At 32.5% G+C, this 25,952-nt stretch overlaps 1 protein-coding gene across 1 annotated transcript in view; it reads right to left on the bottom strand.

Moving 5' to 3' along the window:
- The window catches only part of Ddr (discoidin domain-containing receptor 2), an 817,465-nt gene that overhangs the window by 622,646 nt on the left and 168,867 nt on the right, over positions 1–25,952 (bottom strand). The window contains 1 exon segment of the mRNA XM_075294255.1: positions 25,062–25,209. Coding sequence (XP_075150370.1) covers positions 25,062–25,209 — 148 coding nt within the window.

Here is a 25,952-nt window from a genome sequence, read left to right on the forward strand (position 1 = left end):
AAAAGTTGCCAAATCAACCGTTACAAATGTAATTAAAGTATTTGGGGAACGTTTGTCGACAGCCAGGAAGTCTGGATCGAGGGAAAATCGAAAACCTGAAGCCGCTGAGACGACCAAGAGAGTTGCCGATAGTTTCAAGCGAAACCCTAACCTCTCTCTCCTAGATGCCGCAAATAAGATGGGTGTATCGTCTACAACCGTGCATCGAGCCAAAAAACGAGCCGGACTATCGACTTACAAGAAGGTAGTGACTCCAAATCGCGATGATAAACAAAATACGACGGCCAAAGCGCGATCCCGGAGGCTGTACATGACGATGCTGACGAGGTTTGACTGCGTGGTAATGGACGACGAAACCTACGTCAAAGCCGACTACAAGCAGCTTCCGGGACAGGAGTTTTATACGGCAAAAGGAAGGGGAAAGGTAGCAGATATTTTCAAGCACATAAAACTGTCTAAGTTCGCAAAGAAGTATCTGGTTTGGCAAGCCATCTGTACCTGTGGCTTGAAAAGCAGCATTTTCATAGCTTCCGGGACTGTCAACCAAGAAATTTACGTGAAAGAGTGTTTGAATAAACGTCTGCTGCCTTTCCGGAAGAAACACGGTTGTTCCGTACTGTTTTGGCCGGATTTGGCATCTTGCCATTACGGTAAAAAGGCCATGGAGTGGTACGACGCCAACAACGTGCAGGTGGTTCCCAAGGACAAGAACCCTCCCAACACGCCAGAGCTCCGCCCAATTGAGAAATACCGGGCTATTGTCAAGCGGAACCTAAAGAAGACCAAAAAAAACTGCTAAGGACGAGCAGCAGTTCAAGGCAAACTGGCTTTCTGCGGCGAAGAAGGTGGACAAGGTGGCTGTACAAAATCTGATGGCAGGTGTCAAGCGTGAGGCCCGGCAATTCGGATTTGAAAAAGCGAAAGCCTAACTGAATATTTTTCCTGAATTTTATACTAATTGAACTTGAAAAAGAAATTTAATTTGATTTTTTAAATAAACGATTTCACCGATTTACACGCGTTTTCCCTTGACCAAATTTTGATCGTATCACCCTTTAGTAATAACATTTGGACAAAAGTTTTTCTAGAAATAAAATTATGGTAAAATTTTGTCTAGGAATAAAGTTTCGACAACATTTTCTCCAGGAACAAAATTTTGATGAAATTTTGATGTAAATGTCGACAAAATTTTTTTATAAAAATAAAATTTTTACAAAATGTTTTCTAGGCATAAAATTTTTGACAAAATTTTCTATACGAAAAAAGATTTTACAACACTTTCTCTATTCAAAACTTTTAATAAAAATTTGATCAAATTTTACCTAGGAATACCATTTTGACAATTTTTTTATAAGCATAATATTTTCACAACATTTTCGATAGAGAATGCAACAAAATTTTGATAAAATTCATCCTAGGAAAAAATTTTCTCTAGGAATAAGATTTTGACAAGATTTTCTATTTTTCTCTTTTCTCAAAGAAAAAATATTAATAAATTTTCTCTAGGAAATAAATTTTGGTAAAATTTCCTTAGATATAATATTTTGAAAAAAAATTCCCTAGAAATAAAATTTCGACAATATTTCCTATAAAAATAAAATTTTGACAAACATTTCTCTCGGCTTACAACTTTGCCAACATTTTCTTTAGGAATAAAAAATTTTTGAAAAATTTTTCTATAGAAATAAAATTTTGGTAAAATTTCCTTTAGGAATAAAACATCGACAATATCTTCTCTAGGAACAAAATATTTATTGATGATTTTCTGTAGGGATAAAATTTCGACAAAATTTTTTATAAAAATGAAATTTTGCAAAATCTCTACGAATAAAATTTGGCAAAATTTTCTGTAAAAAAAATCACAATTTTTTTATAAAAATAACATTTTTACAAAATGTTTTCTAGGAATAAAATTTTTGACAAAATTTTCTATACGAAAAAAGATTTTACAACATTTTCTCTATTAAAAACTTTTAATAAAAATTTGATCAAATTTTACCTAGGAATAAAATTTTGAAAATTTTGTATAAGCATAATATTTTCAGAACATTTTCGATAGAGAATGAAACAGGAAAATTTTTTCTCTAGGAATAAAATTTTGACAAGATTTTCTATTTTTCTCTTTTCTCAATGAAAAAATATTAATAAACAATTTTTTTCTCTAGGAAAAAAATTTTGGTAAAATTTCCATAGGAATAATATTTTGATAAAAATTCCCTAGAAATAAAATTTCGACAATATTTTCTATAAAAATAAAATTTTGACAAAAATTTCTCTCGGACTACAACTTTGCCAACAATTTCTTTAGGAATAAAAAATTTTGGACAAATTTTACTATAGAAATAAAATTTTGGTAAAATTTCGTTTAGGAATAAAACATCGACAATATCTTCTCTAGGAATAAAATTTCGACAAAATTTTTTAAAAAAATAAAATTTTGACAAAATCTTCTCTAGGAATAAAATTTTGACAAAATTTTCTGTAAAAAAAAATAAAATTTTACCTAAAATAGACAATGAAATAAAATTTTGATAAAACTTACCCTAGGAAAAAGATTTTATCTACAAATAAAATTTTGACAAGATTTTCTATACGAAAAAAATGTCGACAAGATTTTTTCTACGAAAAAATTTTAATAAAATTTTCTTTAGGAACAAAATTTTGGTAAAATTTCCTTAGAAATAATATTTTGACAAAAATTCCCTAGAAATAAAATTTCGACAATATCTATATATATAAAATTCAAATTATGTTTGTTTATTTGTTTGTTTGTTTGTTTGTTTATTTGTATGTTCCGGGTTGGCGCGAAAACGGCTCAACCGATTTACTTGAAACTTTCAGAGATCGTGGGGGGCACTCATGTGCTGAAAATTGGGTACCTCATTTTTTGACATATGGTCGCGGAGAGGAACCTCCCCTTTGTCCGACTTTTTGAAAATTAGACCAAAGTTGACCGATTTGCTTGAAATTTTCATTGAAGATTGGGGTTGGCATCTAGACAAAGATCCGCTACTTTTTATTTCGATATTTGGGGGCGGAGGGGGGCCTCCCCTTTGTTCGACTTTTTTTAAGTACAGTGAAAAAACTAAAATTCTCTAAATTATCTGAGATTTACAGAGAACATGTGGTAAGGTTATGGAATTAATATGGGGTACCCGATGATTTCATATGTGGAAGGGGAGGGGGACCTCCCCCTTGCCCTACTTTTTGAAACTTGAAACAAAATTATGCGATTTGCTTGAAATTGTCATTGAATGTTGGGGTTGGCATCTAGACAAAAATCCGCTACATTATTTTTCGATATTTGGTTGGTGAGGGGGACCACCCTTTGCCTGAATTTTTTTGTTTTAAAGTACAAACAAAACTAAACTCCCCCGACTGAAATTTTACGGAAAAATGGGTTATGAAATTTATATCAGGTTCTTGATTTTTTAATAAAAATAAAAGGGCATAGGGAGACATCCGCTTCTCTTAAGTACATACAGAGAAACAATTAAACTTTACCGAGTTACTTGAAATTTACAGAGGACTGGGGAGAGGTTACGATATTAATAGTTGATACCAGATTGTGTGATATTTGGACGGAAGAGAGGCCGCCCCTTTAGGCTTATAATTTGCATGACATTTTCTGGGACGTTTACAAAAGATACGCTACATCACTTTTCGATATTTAGTCGGGGAGGAGGTCCTCCTCTAAAACTGCAAAAAAAACAACAATTCTTAAGTTTTCTTGAAATTTACATAGGCAGTGGGGGAAGTTTATGAACGAAGAGGCAACCTTCCTTGCCCCACACTTGAAGGACAGTTTCAAGAATTTTCAGGGAAGTTTAGGTGTGCTATTCACTACGGTGTTTGTCGATATTGTATCGGGGAAAGTGACGTCCCTTTAAAACAATAGAGCAAAATTTAAACATCGCCGATCTACTTGAAATTTACAGGGAACGTGGGAGGAGGTGATTAAATTTATACATGATTTTTAAATTAGTATATGATTTCTCGATATCTGGTTGGGATATCTGGTTGGGGATTGAAATAAACTTTGTCGATTTACTTCGATAGAATTTATAGGGACCATTGAGTCGTTGCGAAATTAATATAGGGCACGTGATAGTCCGATATCAGGTCGGAGTGGAACGAAGGTGGGGAGAGGCTTACCTTTTGTCCGTTTTTTATACCCTTCACCACTACTGTGGTACAGGGTATAATAAGTTTGTGCATTTGTATGTAACGCCAAGAAGGAAAAGTCTGAGACCCATCGTTTAGTATACCGATCGTCTTAGAATTAAATTCTGAGTCGATTTAGCGATGTCCGTCTGTCTGTCTGTCTGTCTGTCTGTCTGTCCGTCTGTCTGTCTGTCTGTTGATGTATTTTTGTGTGCAAAGTACAGCTCGCAGTTTTAGTCCGATTGTCCTAAAATTTGGTATAGGGTCCTGTTTCGGCTCAAAGACGATCCCTATTGATTTTGGAAAAAATCGGTTCAGATTTAGATATAGCTGCCATATATATTTTTCACCGATCTGGTCATAATTGGCGTGTATATCAACCGATCTTCCTCAAATTCCGTACATCCGAATATTTTATGAGTCTCGAAAAAAATATCAGCCAAATCGGTTCAGATTTAGATATAGCTCCCATATATAGCTTTCACCCGATTTACACTCATTTGCCAACAGAGGCCAATTTTTTGCTCCGATTTAGTTGAAATTTTGCACAGGGAGTAGAATTAGCATTGTAGCTATGCGTGTCAAATTTGGTTGAAATCGGTTCAGATTTAGATATAGCTCCCATATATAGCTTTCGCCCGATTTACACTCATATGACCACAGAGGCCAATTTTTTGCTCCGATTTAGTTGAAATTTTGCACAGGGAGTAGAATTAGCATTGTAGCTATGCGTGCCAAATTTGGTTGAAATCGGTTCAGATTTAGATATATCTCCCATATATAGCTTTCGCCCGATTTACACTCATATGACCATAAAGGCCAATTTTTAACTTCGATTTAGTTGAAATTTTGCACAAGGGGTTGAATTAGCATTGTTGCTATGCGTGCCAAATTTGGTTGAAATCGGTTCAGATTTAGATATAGCTCCCATATATAGCTTTCGCCCGATTTACACTCATATGACCATAAAGGCCAATTTTTAACTTCGATTTAGTTGAAATTTTGCACAAGGGGTTGAATTAGCATTGTTGCTATGCGTGCCAAATTTGGTTGAAATCGGTTCAGATTTAGATATAGCTCCCATATATATATTTTTCTGATTTCGACAAAAATGATCAAAATACCAACATTTTCCATGTAAAATCGCCACTGTTTAGTCGAAAAGTTGTAAAAATTACTCTATTTTTCCTTAACTTCTAATGCATATATATCGAGCGATAAATCATAAATAAACTTTTGCGAAGTTTTCTTAAAATTGCTCCAGATTTAAATGTTTCCCATATTTATACCCTTCACCACTACTGTGGTACAGGGTATAATAAGTTTGTGCATTTGTATGTAACGCCAAGAAGGAGTAATCATAGACCAACCTTTTAGTATACGGATCGGCTTAGAATTAAATTCTGAGTCGATTTAGCGATGTCCGTCTGTCTGTCTGTCCGTCTGTCTGTCTGTCTGTCTGTCTGTCTGTCTGTCTGTTGATGTATTTTTGTGTGCAAAGTACAGCTCGCAGTTTTAGTCCGATTGTCCTAAAATTTGGTATAGGGTCCTGTTTCGACTCAAAGACGATCCCTATTGATTTTGGAAAAAATCGGTTCAGATTTAGATATAGCTGCCATATATATTTTTCACCGATCTGGTCATAATTGGCGTGTATATCAACCTCCTCAATTTCCGTACATCCGAATATTTTATGAGTCTCGAAAAACTTGCAAAATATCAGCCAAATCGGTTCAGATTTAGATATAGCTCCCATATATAGCTTTCGCCCGATTTACACTCATTTGCCCACAGAGGCCAATTTTTTGCTCCGATTTAGTTGAAATTTTGCATAGAGAGTAGAATTAGCGTTGTAACTATGCATGCCAAATTTGGTTGAAATCGCTTCAGATTTGGATATATCTCCCATATAAAGCTTTCGCTCGATTTACACTCATATCACCACAGAGGCCAATTTTTAACTCCGATTTAGTTGAAATTTTGCACAGGGAGTAGAATTAGCATTGTAGCTATGCGTGCCAAATTTGGTTGAAATCGGTTCAGATTTAGATACAGCTCCCATATATATGTTTTTCTGATTTCGACAAAAATGGTCAAAATACCAACATTTTCCTTGTAAAATCGCCACTGCTTAGTCGAAAAGTTGTAAAAATGACTCTAATTTTCCTAAACTTCTAATACATATATATCGAGCGATAAATCATAAATAAACTTTTTCGAAGTTTCCTTAAAATTGCTTCAGATTTAAAGGTTTCCCATATTTTTTATTTTTTACTAACATTGTGTTCCACCCTAGTGCATTAGCCGACTTAAAGTTTGAGTCTATAGATTTTGTAGAAGTCTATTCTTCCAGATCGAGTGATATTTAAATGTATGTATTTGGGACAAACCTTTATATATAGCCCCCAACATATTTGACGGATGTGATATGGTATCGAAAATTTAGATCTACAAAGTGGTGCAGGGTATAATATAGTCGGCCCCGCCCGACTTTAGACTTTCTTTACTGGTTTTTTTCTTAAATTGAAAGTAGAGGGTTGTCCGTAAATGGGAACTCGGTACATAATTTGATGATTTTGGCACAGGCTTCTGCCAGACTTCTTTTTAGTAAAGAACTTAAATTTACATGAAATTGGCAGCCAAATTATCATTTTAGCAAATGATAATTTGGTAAAATTTTTTACTACTTTTGCTTTTTCCGATTTATTGGATGGGAAACAGTAATTCTTTGTATGTTATAATATAGTGCTTAATTTTCAGATATGTTGAGGAGAAGGATACCTTTCCTTGACAAACCACACTTAAAATTCACAAGAAATATAGAAGATTGTCCAACTACTTGAATACAGAACATTATTAAACAAATTTGGAGGAAAGGGTACACCCACTCCCGCCGTATTTGTACCTATAAACGAAAAATCAAGTAGTCCGATTTGTTTAAAAGAATTCAAATCTTTTCGAATTTGTTTTCAGCACGAAGGATATATTTGACTAAGTTAACGCAAAATGTTCCTCCAAATACGCTTCGGAAGGCGCAGCGAAGCGGGCCGGGTTACGCTAGTTTCCAATAAAACTAAAATTTTTGACAAAAATTTCCCTGGGAATACAATTTTGCCAATATTTTCTCTAGGAATAAAAAGATTTTTGCAAAAATTTCTACAGATATAAAATTTTGACAAATTTTTATACAGAAATAAAATATTGACAAAATTTTCTATAGAAATAAAATTTTGACAAAATTTCCTATAGAAATAAAATTTTGACAAAATTTCCTATAGAAATAAAATTTTGACAAATACCAAATAAGATTTAACACCATTTTCTCTATGAAAAACTTTTAATAAAAATTTGATAAAATTTTACATAGGAATAAAATTTCGACAACATTTCCTATAAACATAAAATTTTCACAACATTTTCGATAGAGAATGAAATAAAATTTTCATAAAAGTTTCCCTGGGAAGAAAAATTCTATAGAAATAAAATTTTGACAACATTTTCTCTATGAAATAAAAAATTGACAACATTTTCTCTACGAAAAAATTTTAATAAAATTTTCTTTAGGAACAAAATTTAGGTAAAATTTCCTTAGAAATAATATTTTGATAAAAATTCTCTAGAAATAAAATTTCGATAATATTTCCTATAAAACAAAAATTTTGACAAATTTTTGACATTATCTGGGAATACAATTTTGCCAATATTTTCTATAGGAATAAGAAAATTTTGACAAAATTTTCTATAGAAATAAAATGTTGAAAAAATATTCTACAGTAATAAAATTTTGACAAATTTTTATACAGAAATAAAATGTTGACAAAATTTTCTATAGAAATAAAATCTTGACAAAGTTTTCTATAGAAATAAAATTTTGACAAATACCAAAAAAGATTTAACGACATTTTCTCTATGAAAAACCTTTAATAAAAATTTGATGAAATTTTACCAGGAATAAAATTTCGACAAAATTTCCTATAAACAAACAATTTTTACAAAATTTTGGATAGAGAATGAAATAAAATTTTGACAAAAGTTTCCCTAGGAAGAAAAATTCTATAGGAATAAAATTTTGACATCATTTTCTCTATGAAATAAAAAATTGACAACATTTTCTCTTTGAAAAAATGTTGACAACATTTTCTCTACGAAAAAATTTTAATAAAATTTTCTTTATGAACAAAATTTAGGTAAAATTAGAAATAATATTTTGATAAAAAATCCCTAGAAATAAAATTTCCACAATATTTCCTATAAAACTAAAATTTGGACAAAAAATTCTCTGGGAATACAATTTTGCTAATATTATCTCTAGGAATAGAAAGATTTTTGCAAAATTTTCTACAGATATAAAATTTTGGCCAATTGTTACACAGAAATAAAATGTTGACAAAATTTTCTATAGAAATAAAATTTTGACAAAAATTCCTATAAAAATAAAATGTTGACAAATACAAAAAAAGATATAATACCATTTTCTCTATGAATAAAATTTCGACAAAATTTCCCATAAACAAAAAATGTTCACAACATTTTCGATAGAGAATGAAATAAAATTTTGATTAAAGTTTCCCTAGGACGAAAAATTCTATAGGAATAAAATTTTGACATCATTTTCTCTATGAAATAAAAAATTGAAAAAATTTTTTCTATGAAAAAATGTTGACAACATTTTCTCTACGAAAAAACTTTAATAAAATTTTCTTTAGAAACAAAATTTAGGTAAAATTTCCTTAGAAATAATATTTTGATAAAAATTCCCTAAATATAAAATGTCGACAATATTTCCTATAAAATTCAAATTTTAAAAAAATTTTTGACATTTGACATTTTGCCAATATTTTCTCTAGAAATAAAAAAATTTTCTTTAGAAATAAAATGTTGAACAAATTTTCTACTGGAATAAAATTTTGACATATTTTTATATAGAAATAAAATGGTGACAAAATTTTCTATAGAAATAAAATGTTGAAAAAATTTCCTATAGAAATAAAATTTTGACAAATACCAAAAAAAATTTAACAACATTTTCTCCATGAAAAACCTTTAATAAAAATTTGATAAAATTTTACCATTAATAAAATTTCGGCAAAATTTCCTATAAACATAAAATTTTCACAACATTCTATGAAATAAAAAATTTACAAAATTTTCTCTATGAAAAAATGTTGACAACATTTTATCTACGAAAAAATTTTAATAAAATTTTCTTTAGGAACAAAATTTAGGTAAAATTTCCTTAGAAATAAAATTTCGACAATATTTCCTATAAAACTAAAATATTGACAAAAATTTGTCTGGGAATACAAATTTGCCAATATTTTCTCTAGGAATAGAAAATTTTTTTACAAAATTTTCTATAGAAATAAAATGTTGAAAAAATCTTCTGCAGGAATAAAATTTTGACAAATTTTTATACAGAAATAAAATGTTGGCAAAATTCTCTGAAGAAATCAAAATCTGTACAAAATTTTCTATAGAAATAAAATTTTGACAAATACCAAAAAACATTTAACAACATTTTCTCTATGAAGAACTTTTAATACAAATTTGATAAAATTTTACCTAGGAATAAAATTTCGACAAAATTTTCTATAAGCATAAAATTTTGACAAATACCAAAAAAAATTTAACAACATTTTCTCTATGAAGAACTTTTAATACAAATTTGATAAAATTTTACCTAGGAATAAAATTTCGACAAAATTTTCTATAAACATAAAATTTTCACAACATTTTCGATAGAGAATGAAATAAAATTTTGATAAAACTTTCCCTAGGAAAAAATCTCTAGGAATAAATTTTGACAACATTTTCTAAAGGAAAAATTTTTGACAACATTTTCTCTATAGAAAAAATATTAATAAAATTTTCTCTATAAAAAAAATATTTAATAAGATTTTCTCTAGGACCAAAATTTTGGTAAAAATTCCTTGGAAATAATATTTTGATAAAAATTTCCTAGAAATAAAATTGTGACAAAAGTTTCTCTCGGAATACAATTTTGCCAACATTTTTTAATTTTTTAAATTTTTTTACAAAAGTTTCTCTAGATATAACATTTTGGCAAAATTTCCTGTATAAAAAGAAAATTCACGAAATTTTCTATAGAAATAAAATGTTGACAAATTTTAATGTAGAAATAAAATTTTGACAAAATTTCCTATTTATTTATTTGTTTATTTAAAAAATAAAATTTCCAATAGAAATAAAATAAATAAATTTCTTTTGTCCATATGAAGGCCGAGATATTTTACACTTAAGTCAAAAACCTTTATTGTTAGCACCTAATTGTTTTTTATATTTATTTTCATAATTTATTATGATTGTAAATCTTGTAATAAATAAATAAATAATTTTACACTATTCGAGTGATAGAGTGAGAAATTTCCCTCCGCTGGTATCACACTGAACATACATTTGTTCCTACAGACAGTCGGTATGCTTAACCTATGGAGACTCAAATACTTGAAAATTTTCAATTTAATTTTTGATTATCCAAGAAATGAAATATGTCTATTAATTTCGTGTCCAAAATTCTAGAGTACATTATTCATTCATGTTGGCCTTGTTGTTGCCACTTTACATGTAAAGTGGTAGTTTTTGTTTTTCTTTGTGAGCTCCAAGATATTTTTAAAATTATTTTACATTGCTTTTACAATATACAGCAGATTTTGCCATTCATTTACCGCTTTTGCTTAAGCCATTTAGGCACTTATGCCACATTCAAAGGTAACAGCATAAATGTTGCATGTTCTCGCTGTGGTAACGAAAAAAACAACAACAACAACAAAAATAAATGCTTGCAATTGTAAGCCAACAACATAAATGCATACTTAAGATTTAACATGTTTGTTAACCACCTGAACATGAATCTTAACCAATGTGCTCAAGATGGAAGGAATGTGAGGCAACGAATCAACCGAGTGGCAGAAAAAAACGTAGCATGGCTATATGGACTCCAGCCATGAAGGGGGAGTTCCGCAATTCCAGCAATTCATGTTAGCAATATCAAAACTGTAGTCACTGAATAGGTTCCACTATAATTTGTGGAAGTATGATATAGTCTAGAGCCAATCTTTATACAGTGGTGACAGTGGAACAAATGTGCTGTGTTCTTCAGATAAGGTTGTGGCGAAATATGCAAATGGGAACCATATCAAATTTCTTTTAGGATAAATTTCGGGATTTCGGATAAAAGTAGCGACGCCTATATGCTCAAGAAGTCAAATCGAGGGATTAGGGTATATGGAGGTTATATCAAAATATGGACCTTTATAGCTTATATTCCAATTGTCTAAAGAACGAGTTTGTGAAATTTCAGCTTGATTACAACGGACATACAGACAGCCAGTAAGACGGACATGGTTAGAACGTCGTAAAATTTTACCGTGATCAATAATATACGCTTGCTTTAGATACTCAAAAATCGATACTCTGATGGGTTGGTTACAAACGGAGTGGCAAACTTATAATACCTCCATTACCATAAACTGGGTATAATGACAGGGAAACATCTCGTACTCTGATGCTCAAAAAGGGGAGTTTGAAAATGGATCCCACAAAAAGAAGCCCCTAACCCAAATGAAATATAGCCTCAAATATTGGCGACGGTGTATAATGAAAATTAATTTAGGTATGACAATCAAAATAAAACTAGGTCTCATTTTCCTTGCGGATTTAAAAGATCGTGTGAAAATGAACCCTAACTTATGAAAAAAATATGAAGTCTTAAGAAAGAAATTAAATATGTGCTACTTGCTAGGTACGTTGGCTCACAGTCCATAGAAGAAATACTTAAACTCCGAACGAACGAAAAAACAAATATGATGTCAGACAAGGATTTTCGGAACAACAAAACTGTGTACAGTTGCCACCATTGCCAAATCCCAGAAAGGGGGAAAATAGGTCCCACTTTAGAACGCAGCACAAAAAATAGGGTTAATTTTCAATTTAAATATTAGGGTATAATTTCAAAAAATAAATGGGCCCCAAAAAACAAAATGAAATTACTCGCCGATAACCATAAAAGTTTGGTTATCTAATAATGTTTTGGGATCCGAATTCATTTAGTGTTTGGGGCTATTTGAGATATTTGGTAAAATAGCCCCAAAATCCAAATGAAACATGGCCACAAATTTGAATATAAACCCCAACAAAAGGTAACAGAAGCATGAAAATCAACCCCAAAATAAAAGTAGGGCACATTTTAAATTTTGAATAAAAAGAATGTGTGAAAATGAACTCTAACTGTTGATAAAATATGAGGTCTTAGAAAAAATTCTTAAACCATGACCGGACACGAAAACCCAAATCTGATGTCAGACAAGGCTTTTCGGAACAAGAAAACTGTGTATAGTTGCCACCATTGCCAAATATCACAAAGGGGAAAATAGGTCACACTTTAGAACGCAGCACAAAAAAATAGGGTTAATTTTCAATTTAAATATTAGGGTATAATTTCATAAAATAAATGGGTCCCAAAAAACAAAATGAAATTACTCACCAATAACCATAAACATTTGGTTATCTAATAATGTTTTGGGATCCGAATTCATTTAGGGCTTAGGGCTAAGGTTAATGGGATCCACATTTATAGCACCTCTGAAAAGTTGCGGTATGAAAATGAACCCTAGGAAAATGAGTCACCAAACCCAAATGAAACATGGCCACAAATTATGAACCCCAACAAAATGTAACAGAAGCATGAAAATCGACCTCAAAATAAAAGTAGGGCTCGTTTTAATTTTGAATTAAAAAGCCGTGTCAAAATGAAAACTAACTGATGGTAAAATATGAAGTCTTAGAAAAAATTCTTAAACCAGGACCGAATGCCGGGAACGAAAAAACAAATCTGATGCCAGACAATGCTATTACGAATAACAAAAGTGTGTATAGTGGCCACCATTGCCAAATCTCTGAAAGTGAAAATAGGTCCCACTTTAGAACGCAGCACAAAATAATTAGGAGGAATTTTCAATTCAAATATTCGGGTATATTTTCATAATCTACACGGGCCCCAAAAACAAAATCAAGTTACTCCCCAATAACCGTGAAAATTTGGTTCTTTAGTATTTTTTTTTTGGTTACTACTTCATTTAGGGTTTGGGGGATTATATTCATGGAATCCATATTCATAGCACCTCTGAAAAGTGGCGTTTTGAAAATAGACCCCAGGGGCTCATATTCAAATTGGGCCCCAAATTTGAATATGAGCCCCAACAAAATGTAAGTGAAGCATGAAAATCGACCCAAATCTCAGATAGGCAATAGGTCCCACTTTAGATCGCAGCACATAAAATTGGAATGAATTTCCAATCAAATATTGAGGTTGATTTCCATAATGTGAACGGGCCCCGGAAACAAAACGGGGCCCGTTCACACTCCCAATTAACCATACAAATTTGATTCCCTAATAATTTTTTTGGATCCTATTTCATTTAGGGTTGGAAGGTCTGACAAATGGGTCTGTGTAAATGCACCCCAGGAAAGTGAGCCCCAAAATCCAAATGCCACAAAAACAAAATGCAGTTACTCCCCACTAACAATAAAAATTTGGTCCCCTAATAATTTTTTGTGGTCTTACTTCATTTAAGGCTTGAAGTTCTGATGAAAATGGCGGTGTGTAAATTCAACCCAGGAATGTGAGCCCTAAAATCCAAATGAAAAAAGGCTACAAATGTGACCTTAATGAAAATGAGCCTCTACAAAATGTAACTGAAGCATGAAAATCGATCTCAAAATGAAAGAAGGGCTCATTTTCCATTTTGTATTAAACGACCATGTGAAAATGAACCCTCACTGATGCAAAAATATGAAGTCCTTAGAAAAACATTAAATATGTGCGTTGGCCCAGTGTCCATAGAAAAGATTCTTTAACCATGGCCGAATGCCGACCACGAAAAAACAAATTTAATGCCAGACTTTTCCCCACCATGGCCAAATCTCAGAAAGACCAAATGTGCGAATTTTCAGTTCAAAATGAAGTTACTCCCCAATGACCATAAAAATTTGGTACCCCAGTATTTTTTTTTATACCCTCCACCATAGGATGGGGGTATATCAACGTTGTCATTCCGTTTGTAACACATCGAAATATTGCTCTAAGACCCCATAAAGTATATATATTCTGGATCGTGGTGAAATTCTGAGTCGATCTGAGCATGTCCGTCCGTCTGTTGAAATCACGCTAACTTCCGAACGAAACAAGCTATCGACTTGAAACTTGGTACAAGTAGTTGTTATTGATGTAGATCGGATGGTATTGCAAATGGGCCATATCGGTCCACTTTTACGTATAGCCCCCATATAAACAGACCCCCAAATTTGGCTTGCGGTTGCTCTAAGAGAAGCAAATTTCATCCGATCCGGCTGAAATTTGGTACCTCATGTTAGTATATGGTCTCCAACAACCATGCAAAAATTGGTCCATATCGGTCCACTTTTACGTATAGCCCCCATATAAACTGATCCCCCGATTTGACTTGCGGAGCTTCTAAGAGAACCAAATTTCATCCGATCCGGCTGAAATTTGGTACATGGTATTAATATATGGTCTCTAACAACCATGCAAAAATTGGTCCACATCGGCCAATAATTATATATAGCCCCCATATAAACCGATCCCCAGATTTGACCTCCGGAGCCTCTTAGAAGAGCGAAAGTCATCCGATCCGATTGAAACTTGGTTCGTGGTGTTAGTATGTTGCCTCTAACAACCGTGCCAAAATTGGTCCATATCGTTCCATAATTATATATAGCCCTCATATAAGCCGATCCCCAGATTTGACCACCGGAGCCTCTTAGAGGAGCAAAATTCATCCGATCCGGTTGAAATTTGGTACGTGGTGTTAGTATATGGTCTCTAACAATCATGCAAGAATCGGTCCATATCGGTCCATAATTATATATAGCCCCCATATAAACCGTTCCCCAGATTTTATCTCCGGAGCCTCTTGGAGGAGCAAAATTCATCCGATCCGGTTGAAATTTGCAGCGTGGTGTTAGTATAAGGCCTCTAAGAACCATGCCAAAAATTGGTCCGTATCGGTCTATAGTTGTAAAGGGTGATTCTTTTGAGGTTAGGATTTTCATGCATTAGTATTTGACAGATCACGTGGGATTTCAGACATGGTGTCAAAGAGAAAGATGCTCAGTATGCTTTGACATTTCATCATGAATAGACTTACTAACGAGCCACAACGTCGAATTTTCAGTGAATGGGCCCTAGAAAAGTTGGCAGAAAATCCGCTTTTTTATCGACAAATTTTGTTCAGCGATGAGGCTCATTTCTGGTTGAATGGCTACGTAAATAAGCAAAATTGCCGCATTTGGAGTGAAGAGCAACCAGAAGCCGTTCAAGAACTGCCCATGCATCCCGAAAAATGCACTGTTTGGTGTGGTTTGTACGCTGGTGGAATCATTGGACCGTATTTTTTCAAAGATGCTGTTGGACGCAACGTTACGGTGAATGGCGATCGCTATCGTTCGATGCTAACAAACTTTTTGTTGCCAAAAATGGAAGAACTGAACTTGGTTGACATGTGGTTTCAACAAGATGGCGCTACATGCCACACAGCTCGCGATTCTATGGCCATTTTGAGGGAAAACTTCGGAGAACAATTCATCTCAAGAAATGGACCGGTAAGTTGGCCACCAAGATCATGCGATTTGACGCCTTTAGACTATTTTTTGTGGGGCTACGTCAAGTCTAAAGTCTACAGAAATAAGCCAGCAACTATTCCAGCTTTGGAAGACAACATTTCCGAAGAAATTCGGGCTATTCCGGCCGAAATGCTCGAAAAAGTTGCCCAAAATTGGACTTTCCGAATGGACCACCTAAGACGCAGCCGCGGTCAACATTTAAATGAAATTATCTTCAAAAAGTAAATGTCATGGACCAATCTAACGTTTCAAATAAAGAACCGATGAGATTTTGCAAATTTTATGCGTTTTTTTTTAAAAAAAAGTTATCAAGCTCTTAACAAATCACCCTTTATATAGCCGATCCCCAATCACACAAAAATTGGTCCATATCGGTTCATAACCATGGTTGCCACTCTAGCCAAAAATAATCTACCAAAATTTTATTTTTATAGAAAACATTGTCAAAATGTTATTTCTATAGAACATTTTGTCAAAATTTTATTTCTATAGAAAATTTTGTCAAAATTTTATTTCTATAGGAATTTTTGTCAAAATTTTATTTATATAGAAAATTTTTTCCAATTTTTTTTTCTATAGAAAATTTTGTCAAATTTTATTTGTATAGAAAATTTTGTCAAATTTTATTTGTATAGAAAATTTTGTCAAAATTTTATTTCTATAGAAAATTTTTTCCAAATTTTACTTCTATAGAAAATGTTGTCAACATTTTATTTTGTCAAAATTTTATTTCTATAGAAACTTTAAATTTAATTATATAAGTATGTAATCGGCCTTTTTAGTTTAATATATACCACGTATGGACTATGTGGTATATATTACGGTGTTATGAAGTTTTAAGATACCTTGCCATCGGCAAGTGTTACCGCAACCCAAGTTATTCGATTGTGCATGACAGCCTTCAGTAGAAGTTTCTACGCAATCCATGGTGGAGGGTACATAAGCTTCGGCCTGGCCGAACTTACGGCCGTATATACTTGTTTCAACTTCATTTAGATTTTGGGGCTAATGTTCATGGGACACATATTTATAGCACCTTTGAAAAGTGGCGTTATGAAAATGGACTCACCGAAAATGAGCCCCAAAACTCAAATGAAATAGGTCCACAAATGTGAGACGACGCTTCGTAATATTTAAATATGAGCCCCATGAAAATGAGCCACAACAAAATGAAACTGAAGCACGAAAATCGAGCCCAAAACAAAAGTAGGGTTAATTTTCCATTTCAGAAAGCGGCACAAAAATTAGAGTTAATTTTCAATTCAAACATGTATATATTTTCATAATGTAAACGGGCCCCAAAAACAAAATAACGTTAATTACCAAAACCAATAAAAATTGATGACATAATAATTTTTTGGGGTCCTACTTCATTTAGGGTTTGGGGATAATTTTCATGGGTCCATATTCATAGCACCTCTGGAAAATGTTCGTGAGAAGTTTTCTATATACCCCACATTAAAATTAACCTCTCATTAGTGCCAACCTCCGAAAGGTGGACAAAATAAAAGCTACAGTAAGTCTCCACTTTTGAGACGTTTCACTGAGCCGGATATGTACAGATGAAATTTTATTCGATCATCAGTATGACTATAGATTCCCGAATTCAATTTCATTTGTTTGTCATAGTGGCACCAAACAAATCTGGTTGTTTCCAATCATCTCAAATTAAACCAAAATATTTTTGATTAATATAATCAAGCTCAACTATTTAAAATTAAATCGTTTCCATTGCAATGGTAAATCAACACCACTGTACCTTCTCAGACTTGTGAAAAAATATAGTTTTTGCCCTCACAGAGATTTACAGGACAGATTCATGGTTGATCTATGTACACCTTCCCATTTCCCATTTGAGTTTTGGTTCAAACCATACAAAGAGACCAAATTGGCATAAGAATCGCTAGTAGTCACTGCCAACTTTGTAAAGATTGCCTTAAGAAAACTAGCATAGTAAAGTGTTTTACTCATACACCAACCAAGGCAATGGTTGGCACTTTGCATTTTCGAATTACGTTTTAATTGTACTACTACTACTGCTACGTAAGAATGAAGTTGACGATGTTGGAGCAGCAGCAGTAGTCGGAAGGCACGATTACCAAGAGATTGAATTGTTATGTCTATGGCATGGTGGTGCTACTTAAGAATTTTTGTAAAATAAGCTTGTGGAGAGCACAATTGTTACCAATAATCAACCTAGTGAACAGCACTTGAGCTCTGAAGTACACTAGATTTCACGAATTACAAATTTCATTGCTTATATCATGCAAAATCGCGATAACATAAAAAATACCATAACATATTGGTTGGTTATGGTTAAAATATTATGGGGGTTATTAAACAATTTAAAATTGTGAGATAGAAAGCCAAAATGGCATAAGAGTTTACAAGCAAGTCAAATTGTTAGTTAAATGGTTATTTAATGATTTTCTATTCAAAATATTGGACATGATGGGAATTTTCATAATGGTAGTAATGATGGAGCAGGCATTAATTGATATTTGATGGCAAATAATTTACCTTACTACTAATTGGAAAAATTTCATAAGGAAACAAGTAAGGAAGTCTAAAGTCGGGCCGACTATATTATACCCTGCACCACTTTGTAGATCTAAATTTTCGATACCATATCACATCCGTCAAATGTGTTGGGTGCTATATATAAAGGTTTGTCCCAAATACATACATTTAAATATCACTCGATCTGGACAGAATTTGATAGAATTCTACAAAATCTATGGACTCAAAATTTAAGTCGGCTAATGCACTAGGGTGGAACACAATGTTAGTAAAAAACAAGTATATACATCAGTAAGTCCGGCCGGGCCGAATCTTAAATACCCACCACCATGAACCAAATATTAGGGTTTCCTTTGAAATTTCAGGAGGGCTTGAGGACTTGAGGACACTTCCCGAAGTTAAATTTAAAGATTTCACCTATGAGGACTATATCAGATTCTGGATTTATAAGAACCATTTTTGTTTGAGTTTTAGAGGAATCATTAACATCTCTTGTAGGTGTGCAAGAAAATTATAAAATAACGTCTTGATTTGAAATCTTAAATCTGTAGAAGTAAAATCTGGAAATTTTACATTGAGTTTCAAGCAATTTTCATGATCAGCGCGCCTTCTACGCCCTCAAGAAGTGAAGTCGGTCTATATGGAGGCATTACCAAATGGACCGATAAAAACTTAATCCGATACACGTTTTTGTGAGCCTAAAATAACAGAATATTTAAAATTTCAGGCAAATCAGATAAAAACTACGGTTTCAAGAAACCCAAAGAGTTAAATCGGGAGATCGTTCTTATGGGGGTTATACTAAAATATGGACCGATACTCACCGTCTTCGGCACACCTCTTTATGACCCGAAAATACCTCTAGATTTTCAATTTCAGGCAAATAGGATAAAAACTTCGGATTCTAGAAGCCCAAGAAGTAAAATCGGGAAATCGGTCTAAATGATGGCTATACTAAAATATGGACCGATACTCACGGTTTTCGGCACACCTCTTTATGACCCGAAAATACCTCTAGATTTCCAATTTCAGACAAATTTGATAAAAACTACGGTTTCTATAAGCCCAAGACCCCAAATCGGGAGGTCGTTTTATATGGGGACCATACCAAACCATGGACCGATACTCACAATTTTTGGCACACGTATTTGTGGTCCTACAATACCTCTAGATTTCCAATTTCAGGTAAATTGAATAAAAACTGCGGTTTCTATAAGCACAAGAAGTAAAATCGGGAGATCGGTCTATATGGGTGGGGGCACACCTCTTTATAGTCATAAAATACCTCTAGATTTAAAATTTCAGGCAAATTGGATAAAAACTAAGATTTCTATAAGCCCAAGACCCCAAATCGGGAGGTCGGTTTATATGGGGACTATATCAAAACCTGGACCGATATAGCCCATCTTCGAACTTGACCTGCCTGCAAACAAAAGACGAGTTTGTGCAAAATTTCAGCACGATTGCTTCATTATTGAAGACTGTAGCGTGATTACAACAGACAGACAGCCAGACAGACAGACAGCCATACAGACATACAGACAGACAGACAGACAGACGGACAGACGGACATCGTTATATCGTCTTAGAATTTCTCCTTGATCAAGAATATATATATACTTTATATAGTCGGAAATCAATATTTCGATGTGTTACAAACGGAATGACAAACTTATTATACCCCCGCCACCATTCTATGATGGTGGGTATAAAAAATATGGGAAACATTTAAATCTGAAGCAATTTTAAGGAAACTTCGCAAAAGTTTATTTATGATTTATCGCTCGATATATATGTATTAGAAGTTTAGGAAAATTAGAGTCATTTTTACAACGTTTCGACTAAGCAGTGGCGATTTTACAAGCAAAATGTTGGTATTTTGACCATTTTTGTCGAAATCAGAAAAACATATATATGGGAGCTATATCTAAATCTGAACCGATTTCAACCAAAATTGGCAGACATAGCTACAATGCTAATTCTACTCCCTGTGCAAAATTTCAACTAAATCGGAGTTACAAAATTGGCCTCTGTGGTCATATGAGTGTAAATCGGGCGAACGATATATATGGGAGATATATCTAAATCTGAATCGATTTCAACCAAAATTGGCAGGCATAGCTACAATGCTAATTCTACTCCCTGTGCAAAATTTCAATTAAATCGGAGTTAAAAATTGGCCTCTGTGGTCATATGAGTGTAAATCTGGCGAAAAATATATATGGAAGCTATATCTAAATCTAAACCGATTTCAATCAAATTTTGCACACTTGACTATACAACCAATTGTACTCCTTGTGCAAAATTTCAACCAAATTGGGCCAAAACTCTGGCTTTTAGGACCATATTAGTCCATATCGGGCGAAAAATATATATGGAAGCTATATCTAAATCTGAACCGATTTCAATCAAATTTGGGACACATGAGTATACTGCCAATTGTACTCCTTGTGAAAAATTGCAAGCTAATCGGGATAAAACTCTGGCTTCTGGGTCCATATAAGTGCATATCGGGCGAAAGATATATATGGGAGCTATATCTAAATCTGAATCGATTTCAACCAAATTTGGCACGCATAGCTACAATGCTAAATTTACTCCCTGTGCAAAATTTCAACCAAATTGGGCCAAAACTCTGGCTTTTAGGACCATTTTAGTCCATATCGGGCGAAATATATATATGGGAGCTATATCTAAATCTGAACCGATTTAAATCAAATTTTGCACACTTAACTATACTACTAATTGTACTCCTAGTGCAAAATTTCAACCAAATTCGGCCAAAAATCTGGCTTCTGGGGCCATATAAGTTCATATCGGGCGAAAGATATATATGGGAGCTATATCTAAATCTGAACCGATTTCGTCCAAAATCAATAGGGTTCTATTCTGAGCCAAATAAGGAACATGTGCCAAATTTGAAGGCGATTTGACTTAAATTTCGACCTAGACTTTGATCACAAAAATGTGTTCACAGACAGACGGACAGTCGGACAGACGGACATGGTTATATCGACTCAGGGACCCATTCTGAGCATTATTGCCAAAGACACCATGTGTCTATCTCGTCTCCTTCTGGGTGTTACAAACATATGCACTAACTTATAATACCCTGTTCCACAGTGTGGCGCAAGGTATAAAAAGCTGAGATCAAAACAACAAATATGATTGAAGTACAAACCAACAAAAAAAAAATATTTTTATAGAAAATTTTGTCAAAATTTTATTTCTATAGAAAATTTTATCAAAATTTTATTTCTATAGAAAATTTTTTTAAAATTATATTTCTATAGAAAATTTTATCAGGTTTTTCTTTCTATAGAAAATTTTGCCAAAATTGTATTTTTAAAGAAAATTTTGTCACAATTTTATTTTTGTAGAAAATTTTGTTAATATTTTATTTTTATAGAAAATTTACTTAAAATTGTATTTCTATAGAAATATTTGTTAACATTTCATTTTTATAGAAAAATTTGTTAAAATTGTATTTCTATAGAAAATGTTTGCCAACATCTTTAATTCTATAGAAAATTTTGTAATTTTTTAATAGGGAATTTTCTCAAAATTTTGTTTCTATAAAAAATGTTGTCAAAATTTTATTACTATATAAAAGTTTGTCTAAATTTTTTTACAATAGAAAATTTTGTCAAAATTTTATTTCTGTAGAAACTGTTGTCAAAATTTTATTTCTGTAGAAAATGTTGTCAAAATTTTATTTCTGTAGAAAATTTTATTTCGATAGAAAATTTTGTCAACATTATTAATTTTATAGAAAACTAGCGTAACCCGGCCCGCTTCGCTGCGCCTTCCGAAGCGTATTTGTAGGAACATTTTGAGTTAACTTAGTCAACCATATTCTTCCTGCTGAAAACAACTTCGAAAAGATTTGAATTCTTTCAAACAAATCGGACTACCTGCTCTTTCCTTTATAGGTATAAATTCGGCGGATATGCATATGTAAAATGGTTCGTCTTAAAAAATGTTCTGTATTCAAGTAGTTGGACAAACTTCTACATTTCTTGTGAATTTTAAGTGTGGTTTGTCAATGAAAGGTATCCTTCTCATCAACGTATCTGAAAAATAAGCACTATATTATAATAACATACAAGGAATTACTGTTTCCCATCTAATAAATCGGAAAAAGCAAAAGTAGTAAACAATTTTACCACATTAACATTTGCTAAAATGTTGGAAAATGATGCGCCCTCTGCCAATTTCATGTAAATTTAAGTTCTTTACTAAAAAGAAATCAGGCAGAAGCCTGTGCAAAAATCATAAAATTCCCATTTACGGACAACCCCCTACTTTCAATTTAAGAAAAAAAAACCGACAAAAGGGAACCCTCTCCCCACCTTCGCTTTACTCTGACCTGATATCGGACTATCACGTACAATATATTAACATAATTTCATAACTACTCAATGGTCCCTATAAATTCAATCGAAGTAAATCGAATCGAAGTTTATTTCAATTTTCCCCTTCTCCAACCAGATATCGAAAAATCATATAATTTACAAATCATGTATAAATTTTATCACCTCCTCCCACGTTCCTTGTAAATCAAGTAGATCGGAGATGTTTAAATTTTGCTTATTGTTTTAAAGGGATGTCAGTTTCCCCTATACAATATCGACAAACACCGTAGTGAATAGCACCCCTAACCTTCCCTGAAAATTTTTGAAACTTCCCTTCGTTCATAACCTTCCTCCACTGCCTTTATAAATTTCAAGAAAACTTAAATTTTTTTTTGCAGTTTTAGAGGAGGACCTACTCCCCGACCAAATATCGAAAAGTGATGTAGCGTATCTTTTGTAAACGTCCCAGAAAATGTCAAGCAAATTATAAGCCTAAAGGGGCGGCCTCTCTTCCGTCCAAATATCACAAAATCAGGTATCAACTATTAATATCGTAACCTCTCCCCAGTCCTCTGTAAATTTCAAGTAACTCGGTAAAAGTTTAATTGTTTCTCTGTATGTACATAAGAGAAGCGGATGTCTCCCCATGTCCTTTTATTTTTATTAAAAAATTAGGAACCTGATATAAATATCATAACCTCACTCATTTTTCCGTAAAATTTCAGTCGGGGGAGTTTAGTTTTGTTTGTACTTTCAAACAAAAAAATTCGGGCAAAGGGGTAGTCCCCCTCCCCGACCAAATATCGAAAAACAATGTAGCGGATTTTTGTCTAGATGCCAGCCCCAACATTCAATGAAAATTGCATAATTTTGTTCCAAGTTTAAAAAAGTAGGGCAAGGGGGAGGTCCCCCTACTCGTCAACATATTAAACCATCAGGTACCCCATATTAATTCCATAACCTCACCGCATGTTCTCTGTAAATCTCAGATAATTTAGAGAATTTTAGTTTTTTCACTGTACTTTAAAAAAAGTCGAACAAAGGGGAGGTCCCCCTCCGCCACCAAATATCGAAATATAAAGTAGCGGATCTTTGTCTAGATACCAAACCCAACTTTCAATGAAAATTTCAAGCAAATCGGTCAACTTTGGTCCAATTTTCAAAAAGTCCGACATAGGGGAGGTCCCCCTCCGCGACCAGGTGTCAAAAAATGAGGTATCCTATTTTCACCACATGAACGCCCCCTACGATCTCTGAAAGTTTCAAGTAAATCGGTTCAGCCGTTTCGGAGCCAACTCGGAACATACAAACAAACAAACAAATAAACAATCACAGATTGAATTTTATATATATAGATTTAGTCAAAATTTTAAATTTTTATTATATAGAAGATTTTATCAAAATATTATTTCTACAAAAAATTTGTCAAAATTTTTTTACCATGGAAAATTTTGTCAAAATTTTATTTCTGTAGAAAATTTTGTCAAAATGTTATTTCTGTAGAAAAATTTGACAAATTTTTATTTCTATAAAAAACTTTTGTCAGCATTCTATTTCTTTAAAAATTTTGTCAACATTTTATATCTATAGAAAATTTTGTTAAAATAATATTTCTATAGAAAATTTAGTCAAAATTTTATTTCTACAGAAAATTTTGTTAAAAATTTATTTCTATAGAAAATTTAGTCAAAATTTTATTTCTACAGAAAATTTTGTTAAAAATTTTATTTCTATCGAAAATTGTATCAAAATTTTATTTCTGTAGAATATTTTGTCAAAATTTTATTTCTATAGAAAATTTTGTCAAAATTTTATTTCTATCGAAAATTATATCAAAATTTTATTTCTGTAGAATATTTTGTCAAAATTTTATTTCTATAGAAAATTTTGTCAAAATAATATTTCTATAGAAAATTTAGTCAAAATTTTATTTCTACAGAAAATTTTGTTAAAAATTGATTTCTGTAGAAAATTTTGTCAAGATTTTATTTCTTGAGGAAATTTGTGAAGTACTTTCTTGTTGGGAAGAAATACTTTGCAAAATCTACCAAAATATAAAGAATTCTACGACTATAAATTAGTAGATTTATTTATATAATGTTATATTGTCCATTGCATCCGAAATTTTATATTAACTAGAATTTTTTGATTATTTGTTTTTCTCCCAGTGATTTAAACCGAAAACATAATTACAAAATAAAACACCTGCTGTCATAATAAATTGTTAATTAAGAAAGGCATGATCCTAACACCTAGTACAACACTACTATAGCTTATGGGAAGAAACCATGCCACTAACTAAGGATAGAAAACCACCTCTCTCTGGAATGAAATTAAAAGTAAAAGATGTTTAAAACTTACCTTCCCATGGACATCCAACTACTTCGGCTCGAAGACAGACAGTCCTATCGTATTGGCTGTATGGATAGATGCGTACTTTTGATGCAAATATGACTGGATGCAAGGCGTTTTCAACTTCGCTGTAAGTGTTAGTATTCCCAGGTAAAATCTGAAGACGAAAAAAAACACCATTAAATAAGCAGAAGAAAAAACAATGAACCAAGACTGATGAGAAATGGCTGTCAATGGAGAAAAAAAATATAAACGCTAAAACGCCAAAAGATAATCAAGAATATAATTTATTGCAGAAAATATTTTTTGTTCTCTTGTTTTTCGTAATTTGTTGGGGTTTGTGATGCTCTTTTGTTTCACTAAAGGTTTGTCTGCATTACTATATAAATTAAAAGGAGGAGGAAACGCATCCCACGTTTGCAGATGGAAAACTAAACTGGGGGTGAAGGCATAATAGTTTGGAAATTTACTACACTATAGTTTTGTGTTTAATTCTGTTTTACCTTCTCACATAATGTGGAAGGTTGGATAAGATATCTTGCAAGACTTTCATGAAGCTGATTTTTCCAAACTAAAGAACCTATCTTTAATACCAACAAAAAAATTAACACCCACAAGGAATCCCCAGAAACATTGAGATTGCTTGAAAGAAACTCGTTTCATGATTCGCGGAGTCGGATTGGTAATGTTCGTCCATCCATATATCCTTCATTTAACCCTTTTTCTGTTGTTTGTAAAGGGTACTAATATTCTATAGAAAAGTTTGTCAAAACTTTATTTCCATAAAAAATTTTTCAAAATTTATTACTATCGAAAATTTAAAAAAAAAATTCTATAGAAATAAAATTTTGACAAAATTTTCTATAAAAATAAAATTTTGATAGACTGTCTATAGAAACA

Source organism: Haematobia irritans, chromosome 2 (genome assembly GCF_050003625.1).
Source record: "Haematobia irritans isolate KBUSLIRL chromosome 2, ASM5000362v1, whole genome shotgun sequence".
NCBI lineage: Eukaryota > Metazoa > Arthropoda > Insecta > Diptera > Muscidae > Haematobia > Haematobia irritans.